Source organism: Quercus robur, chromosome 7 (assembly GCF_932294415.1).
Source record: "Quercus robur chromosome 7, dhQueRobu3.1, whole genome shotgun sequence".
Lineage (NCBI taxonomy): Eukaryota > Viridiplantae > Streptophyta > Magnoliopsida > Fagales > Fagaceae > Quercus > Quercus robur.
This window is the reverse complement of record NC_065540.1, coordinates 27,985,540-27,994,492: the sequence shown is the minus strand read 5'-3', so window position 1 is coordinate 27,994,492 and position 8,953 is coordinate 27,985,540. Positions and strand designations below refer to the sequence as shown.

Below are 8,953 nucleotides of genomic sequence, written 5' to 3'. Positions count from 1 at the left end.
TACAACACCATTCCATTCGTCTAGTTCCTATCAATAATACTAAACCAACAATTCTCCAATGATTATGCGCCACGTTATCGTACAATAGCGTGTCTATCCAAACACATATGTCAGAATGACCTATCTACCCATTGTTTTATTACGTGGCAATAGACTATTGGGTATCGAAAAAGGAAAGATGGGTACACGACGAGAATATCCAAGCTACTCCTCAGTGCGTTTTTGCCTTTATGTGAAAAATCTCTGGTTAGTACTATTAGATAGGCGATCATATCAAACCCCAAAAATGTGTATATAATTAAAAAAAACAATTTAATTTATTTTTTTAATAAAATAAAATGATAAATATTATTTTATTGTTTTTCATGAGAAAGCAAAGTAGAACATAACATAGGAAATGTAGAAGAAAGAAGGAGAAGAACAAGAAGAACTCTCTCCTTATTGTTTCACTTTGTGCTTTTTAACAACTCTCTCTCTCTCTGTCTCTCTCTCTCTCTCTCTCTCTCACTGTCTGATAAAATTCTGCTTCAAACCACTTATCACTCGGTATTGAAGGAAGCTCTTAGATCTGCTTAACAACTCAACTGAACGGGACTTGCCTTAGTTTCATAGTTCAAACCCATCAACCCAAAAAAAAAAAAAAAAAAAAAACACAAAAGAACTGGTAAGATTCTCTGTGAACAGAACCTCTTTTCAGTCGTAGATTGCTTTTTGACTTCGCTTGATGTTTCTCAACCTTGATCTTCTGTCTTTGTCTCTTTGATGATCACATGTAGTTGTAGTAGTAGTAGTAGTAGTTTCAGTAGTTTTCATGTTTTATCTTAAAATAAACGAAGATTTAGTTTCAATCACACTTTCTGATCCGTGCTATGCTGCTACAAAATCCATATGATAATCATGTTCACTTGCTATGATTGTGATTATTTATTATTCCATGCCTTTTTTTTTTTTTTTTTTTTAGTAAAAATATTTGTAAGACGATTGTTACGGCGATTGTTTCTCTCTCAAACTTACCTTGTATAACACTTTGGTTATTGTGTTTTTAGCCTTTTTAAGTCTTTACTTTTCTTTAAGCTTTGCTTGGTTGCTGAGAAACTAGGGAGTGATGCTATAAAGTATTTAGGATCCAATGAAAAACCCTAGTATATATATATATATATATATATTTTTTTTTTAACTAAAAAACTTATGTTGTGTTTTCGCTTGTGATCTTTCTTTTGAATTCATGCTTATCATTTATCCTGTTATAAAAAATAAAAAATAAAATAAAATAAAAAACTATGTTATTGATTACCCAATAACCAACACACCAAGGCAGTTTAATTTACCTTGTTTAGTGTCTGCTATATGGGTCCGTTGAAAATGAAGTGTAGCATGAGTTTGGATTTTAAGATAGGAAATTGAAATCATAATCTATACGTTTCCTGGATTCTCTAACACAAGAATTTGATTTGCTTATTATGTCTTAGAAACCTCCAAATTTGATAAGATTCTTTTTCATTGTCCAAAATTAGTATTGAGTTTACTTATGGAGTCCCTTTCTTCTAAATTGTAACTTGTTTTTGTATTTAAAGACTATTTTCTGCATATTGTCCTTGTACCCTTTTAGAAATTGTGACATACCCAACACTTTCTTTGTTGGTTTATTATGACCCTGATCAAAAATTTTTACTGCTATCATTTTTTGAAGAAGTACTTTCAAGTAGTTTTTATTGGGGATTTTCATTTGTGGATAATTTTATTAAGTTTTTAAGCTTATTGTACTGAATTAATGATTGCTCAAAATCTGACTATTATTTGTTGTTTTTTTTTTTTTTTCATAGATGTCTTTCAAATGAAAGTATGTGCTGTAGATCAGAGCGGTTAAAGCCCATAGTGTCTCGACTTCAGCTATTGTTTCCATTGAGTAAACTAGACCCTCTAACTTAGACATGAACCACTTGACTGTTGAAACGGAAGATACTTTTGCTAGTTTGCTTGATCTTGCTGCTAACAATGACATTGAGGGCTTCAAAAGATTGATTGAGCGTGATCCTTCTGGTATTGATGAGATTGGCCTATGGTATGGCCGTAAGAAGGGCTCAAAGCAGATGGTTAATGAGCGTAGAACACCTTTGATGGTTGCTGCTACATATGGCAGCATTGATGTTATGAAGCTGATACTATCTTTGTCTGACGCAGATGTCAATCGGCCCTGTGGTCATGATAAAAGCACTGCCCTTCACTGTGCTGCTTCTGGTGGGGCTGTTAATGCCGTCGATGCTGTGAAATTGCTTTTAGTGTCAGGAGCTGATCCAAATTTGGTAGATGCAAATGGTCATCTTCCTGTTGATTTAATTGTTGTACCACCAAAGCTCCAAGATGTCAAATTGAGTCTTAGAGAACTCCTTACAACTAATGGGCCCTGTGTTGAACACAATCTGACAGTCTTAACAGGCACTTTGAGTATGAATTCTTCACCTCTTTCATCTTCGTCGGATAATGGGTCCCCATCTGCTTCAGATTTTATTTCTTCACCAACAAAGATGAAGTTCAGTGATTACTCCATTTCTTCTGCATCAGAGAAGAAAGAATACCCTGTTGACCCATCCCTCCCAGATATCAAGAATAGCATCTATTCAACTGATGAATTTCGAATGTATTCATTCAAGGTGCGGCCTTGTTCACGTGCCTACTCTCATGATTGGACCGAGTGCCCATTTGTTCATCCAGGGGAAAATGCTCGAAGAAGGGATCCAAGGAAGTTCCATTACAGCTGTGTCCCATGTCCTGATTTCCGCAAGGGGGCTTGTAGACGCGGAGATATGTGTGAATATGCTCATGGTGTTTTTGAGTGCTGGCTACACCCTGCGCAATATCGAACCAGGCTTTGCAAGGATGGTACCAGTTGTGCGAGGAGGGTCTGCTTTTTTGCCCACACTGCTGAGGAACTCCGGCCATTATATGTCTCTACTGGTTCTGCTGTTCCCTCTCCTCGCTCAAGTACTTCTGGTGCTACTGCCATGGATTTTGCTGCAGCCATGAGCCTCCTACCAGGCTCCCCTTCATCAGTATCTGTCATGTCTCCATCAGCATTCACTCCACCCATGTCTCCGTCTGCTAATGGCATGTCACACTCAGGTTGGCCCCAACCAAATGTTCCGGCTTTGCATCTACCAGGAAGCAATTTTCAGTCAAGTCGATTGAGATCTTCCCTTAATGCAAGAGACATTCCGGCAGAGGACTTTGATATAGATTTTGATGTGCAGCAACAGCAGCTCATAAATGAGTTATCTTGCCTCTCTCAACCATCTATGAGTTCTAATTCTTTGAACCGATCTGGTCGGTTTAAATCCCTAACTCCTTCAAATCTTGATGATCTATTTTCTTCTGAGAGCTTATCTCCTCGCTATTCTGATCAAGCATTGGCATCAGCTGTTTTCTCCCCGACACACAAATCAGCAGTTCTCAATCAATTTCAGCAGCAGCAGCAGAGCATGTTATCACCAATCAATACAAGCTTCTCCCCTAAAAATGTTGATCACCCTTTATTGCAGGCATCTTTTGGGGTTCCATCATCAGGGAGGATGTCTCCCCGTAACGTGGAACCTATCTCCCCAATGAGCTCTCGAATGTCCCTGTTAGCTCAACGGGACAAGCAGCAACAGTTCCGCAGCCTCAGCTCACGGGAACTTGGCTCCAACTCTGCTTCAACTGTTGGATCCCCTGTAAATTCTTGGTCCAAATGGGGATCTTCCAATGGGAAGCCAGATTGGGCTGTTAGTACAGATGAATTGGGTAAGCACCGTAGGTCATCATCATTTGAGCTTGGGAACAATGGAGAGGAGCCTGATCTGTCATGGGTTCAGTCACTTGTCAAAGAATCTCCAACTGATATTAAAGAAAAGCTAGCAACACCTGTTTCTAGTGCTGCAGCTACTGCATCATCCGGTGAGGGTTCGAATATGAACTCCCAAATTGAATCGGTTGATCATGCTGTGTTGGGAGCATGGCTCGAACAAATGCAGCTTGATCAACTTGTGGCTCAGCAGAATTGAAATCATTTTCACTGAGCCCCGAGGTAATTAACAACAAAAAGGTTTTGGTAAATAACATATGCCTTTTCCAGATTTTGTTGGCGGTGAGTGTGAGAAGGTAACAGTAACAAAGGAAGACAGCAGGGGAGATGTTTGAGAAAAAAAGAACAGAAAATTAAAGAAGATTCATTCACTATTTATTACAACAGTAAGTTAGATAGGGTGAGAAACCCTCTGGGTTATATTCAGAAACAAGAACCCAGGCTAGGTGTTTTTTTGGCTTCCATTATTTTCAATTTTTAGGTCTATATTGTTTTTTTTTTTTTTTTTTTTTGTCCTTTTACCATGAAGAGCACCATGTTCTATTAGAATGAAACTCATATCCTATGTTCATGCCTATTCCCTTTATTCATTATCACCTCTAGGAAAAAGTAAGAGGGTCATGAAGATCTCTTTTGTAGAGTAATGTTTTGGGTCTGGTCCAATTTTGGGGGATGAAAGCAAGATGTTTCTGATGTAATTTGGAAACAATAATGTTGTTTCCACTAGATGGGAACAAATAGACTTATGGAGATTATGATCCTATAATGATGCAACATTCAGATAAAATTCTATTGTTATTGCAATATTTTTCATTATTTTTGGGAAAGGTTTTGCTGCATATGTTCGAGGATCATGTGTAATACACATGATTAGGTAGACCCGTAGACTCTTGTCACTCTCTTTTCACTGCCACATCTTGTATACATCAATTGCTGCATAAACATATGCAACAAAACTTTTCTTCTTTTTTTTTATATGTTTGCATATAGTTGCTTTTTGTTTCCTTTTTGCTTTAGTTTCACTTTCTTAATCCCTCTCTATTTTATGCTGGAAGTGGTTTTTGATTAGTGGGTTATCAGGATGGCCTGGGACCTCATGCATGTGGATTCCAAATCCATTTAGTGGGGGTTGAGGATTGTGGAAAGTGGAGGGTTGGGAATGGGGAATGCTTTCATTATTAGATTAGATCCTACCCTATATATTGGATCGGATTGTGACGATAAATATTAGGATAAAATGTACGTCTCTTTTTGTGTGATGGTCATTTTCTAATCTCACTTCTATGAAATCAATTGCTTCATTCAACTAATTTAGAAAATGTTTATTGTATTGCATAAAATCATAGAACTTCGCGAGTGGTGGAGTATTATTCTTTTCTATTTTTACTTTAATAGGTGAGAAGTTTCTAGGATTGAACCCCAGACAATGAACCCCCACAAGGGTGGACATGCCTCTAGGCCACAAAGCCATTGGCAATGGGGTATTATTATGAAAGCAAAAATATTGATTTTTGTTGTTACCGTTCATACAAGCTTCATTTTTCATTTTTCATTTTTAATTTTTTTTTTTTTTTTTTTTTTTTTTTTTTTCCTGGCTTTATGTTACTCTTCTTGTTATACTTGTCTATTCTCTTAAAATTTCTATCCACATTAGCATTGGATGGTATAAAACCTTCCAAATTGCTATTTTAGCTCTACATAAGCCCAAAACCACAAACTTCCGAGTTGGTTTATTTTAAATCTTTTTTACATGTAGCTACAGTAAATAGGTATTGATGGCAATTACTGTAGCTAATTTCTAAAAATTAAATATAATTTTTTATTCTCCCACAATAATTTTCTCTTCCTTTAATTAAAAGAAATCACCCTCGTCTCTTTCTCTTGTCTGTCTCTCACCCTACATCGCTCTCCCCTCTTTCATTGGTCTCCTCTCTTTCCCATCTCGGCTAGTCTCTCTTGATGGCAATGGCTATGCCAGAGACCCGAAGACCAAAGGCGACGGCTTGAAGACTAAAATGAAATGGTGTTTCAATCTTTGACCAAATTATTTCTACCTATGAGATCATAAGATATCTTGGATAGATCATGTACTTATGGTATGGTAGATAGATCTTGGAACCTCCAAGTTTACATGTATCTCACTAGAGTGTAATATATATATATATATATATATACACACTTTCAAGAGGAGGAAAATCATGTTCTATATTTCTTTAGCCTTATATTTTCTTAATCAGTTCCTATAATCTTCTTACATCGTATAGTGTCCATCTCTTTTGATTATTATACTTTAATTATTGTCCTAATTAGTATGCTCTGTGATTTACAGTTGCTACAATACGTGGATCTTTTGTATTAGTCACATCAGAACACTAGACTCGATAATCAAATAGAACACTAAGGAGTTTGTTTTCAAAAGTCTCAAAGAATCCAATTTTTCATCGTCACATTGTGGACATTTGAGCCTAGAGTTGGCATTCTAGTCTTGTTAGGTTCTAGGTAAATAGTTCTTTCTTGAAGAAACTATTATGGCCAGTTCATCTTCTGTAGTCACTAATACCCCTAAACCCGCTTTTGATCTTTCATTTCGTACATTTACTGCAAATAGGTTAAACTACTTGTATGAAACCTCTCATGTACCTGAAGAGAGTAAAATTTATATTACCGACTTCCTTATTGTAAATCCTTATATTGTGTTTAATAAACACTAACCTTCATTCAAAAAAACTATAAAAAAATTTATTGGTCCTTCTCACCCTTTTATTGCAAAAGAATATGTTCGAACTTTCAAGTTTGATCAATTCAATATCCTAGCAAGTGAAAATGAAAATTTCATTACCATTACTTTTCCTAGAGAGTTTGTAATTCCATGGCAAAAATAAGGGTACACACATCTTCATTTTGGTGTGGTAAGATTGACACTAACTTTCCATGGAAGAAAATGACTCTCTATAGCCTCTAGGATTTCACTTCCTAACTCCAGATTTTTAGAATATAAAAATGCAATCATAGGAACTGTTTAGACCACTCTAAATGCGGGAACTGTTTTTGTCACACTCTTTCCACACTTCAATATGCCCTTCAAAGATCCTTACCTTTGTGATGCTTTCACGGTGCAAGTTCAAATTACAAGAGCACACATATGCCACTACACTTCACTATCAGCTTGCTTGCAAACTTCAAAATCATGCTTTTGATATGGCAGTCCCAGACATGGCCCAATCTAATGATGCTTTGTTGATCCAGGAATGACCCCTATGTGTATGTCTGTCCCAAGATAACTCATTAGAGACTAGATGACTTCTCTTTTCCCAGAATCATGGATTACGAAATATGAGACACTTCACCAAGCGATTAAGCCAGTCCAGTCGAATTATCCTTTCTTTATCAGGATGGAAAATGGAAAAGTTGAGACAAGGTTTTTGGTGGCACCACTAGAAAAGAAAGATGTGACAGTCTTTCCAACCCAGATTGCTATGCTTCAACCTGTGACATATGTTTGAGAAGATGGCCTTAAGATTAATGCATTTTGTGAAGATGGAAAGCCTTGCTATGAAAGCAAATCACCCTCTGGCCATATATGGTGAGATATTTGTGATTGTGCTGAACGTAAAAAAGAAGAAACTCTTAAGGAAGATTATTCAATAAGAATTCACTCAACAAATCCTCAAAGAAAGATATGAAGTAGGTAATCCAAAAGTTGATCTCCTTGAACTCTATGGAAAATTTGACTATTATGTTCTTTATCCTAGAACTAGAAAGAAAAAAAATATCTTCTTCTCCTCCATGTAAAGAAATCAAGTCCAAAGAAGATCATGATCAAAACCCAAAGCCTCCGCTAATCACATACTACCAGAAATTTCTTCCCCAAATATCCCACATATGGTGGGATATTTGTGATTGTGCTAAACATAGAAAAGAAGAAACTCTTGAGGAAGATTATTCAAGAAGAAGGAAGGAAAAATTCACTTAACAAATCCTTAAAGAAAGATATGAAGCAGGTAATCCAGAAGTTGATCTCCTTGAAGAACTCTATGGAAAATTTGACTATTGTACGGCACCTAAACACCTAAACTCATACTAGGCCTTGGACCATGAATCAATGATATGGGCCAAGGATTTAATCTGCACATCGACAATAGCCCCGGCCCAAACCCACGAATAGACACCAACGTGGACTGAGTATTGTCAGGGCACTTAGAAAGCGGATCGCATACGCCCTGCTCACAGGATACTCGGGAAACCGTTTCTAGTATTTATGCACTTGCTCGGTCACGTCGTCCGGACACATCACCGTTTACGTGCCCGGCAAAATCTAAGGAAACCCGCTGCCGAACATATTGATTGGAGTGGGAACCATTTCCAAGGCCACTCATACCTAAAAACCCACTTAAGCCCATTAACATTGGACCCTTCTTTGCACTGAGGGAGGAGATTACGATGATCATCCCATTAACGAAGGCTATAAATAAGAGAAATGAATGGATAGATGGGGATGCAATTCTGAGGGTAAGAAAAGAGTAAGAAAGAGAGAAAAAGAGAGAGGAGTTAACGTGTGGAAAAAGGGAGCAAAAGTGTTTACATTGGGTCCCTTAACCTAGGACAACCCAAGGTAGGATACTCAGACCCACCAAATAAATAGATTGTGAGCCCAAGTAATGGTTTGGCCTATCAAGCCCGTCTTTGGAGCTTACAATTGGCGCCTACCATGGGGCTCTCCTACGACGCTGTAGTTCTAGAGGGACTCAAACTCGGAGACAATGTTTGAAAGGCATTCGGGGGACCGTGCGGGAACCAGATCCGAAGGGTCTTCTCAGGGGTCGAGTTGGCGAGAACATGGACAGAAAGAGCGAGAAGATAGGAGGCATGACCAACTAGAAGTGATGTCCGGCACGAGAGAGGGGTCGTATCAAACCCAACGGACGATTTCTGGCATCACGGGACGTAGGCAAAGGGAGGAACGGGATGAAGAAGTCGAACGGCTCCGTAGATTAGTCAAGGGCTTGGAGCTGGAGGTGAGAGGTAGGCGCCGAGGAGGGGACAGAAATGATCAGCAGCAAAAGGACGGGATCGGGGGGAATAGGTATGAAGAGGGGTCCAATCAGTCTAGACATC

The 8,953-nt window shown here is 38.0% G+C and overlaps 1 protein-coding gene across 1 annotated transcript; it reads left to right on the top strand.

The window, feature by feature from the left end:
• Window positions 1-388: 388 nt before the first annotated feature.
• Window positions 389-4,625, top strand: LOC126693006 (zinc finger CCCH domain-containing protein 30). The gene is made up of 2 exons (XM_050388857.1): window positions 389-664; window positions 1,824-4,625. The coding sequence occupies exon 2, from the start codon at window positions 1,932-1,934 to the stop codon at window positions 4,035-4,037; it is 2,106 nt and encodes a 701-aa protein (XP_050244814.1). The 5' UTR covers window positions 389-664; window positions 1,824-1,931; the 3' UTR covers window positions 4,038-4,625.
• The last annotated feature ends 4,328 nt before the right edge of the window (window positions 4,626-8,953 follow it).

Bases quoted from the DNA above. Each gene is read 5' to 3' on its own strand.
- LOC126693006 (XM_050388857.1), top strand. From the start codon at position 1,932: ATGAACCACTTGACTGTTGAAACGGAAGATACTTTTGCTAGTTTGCTT.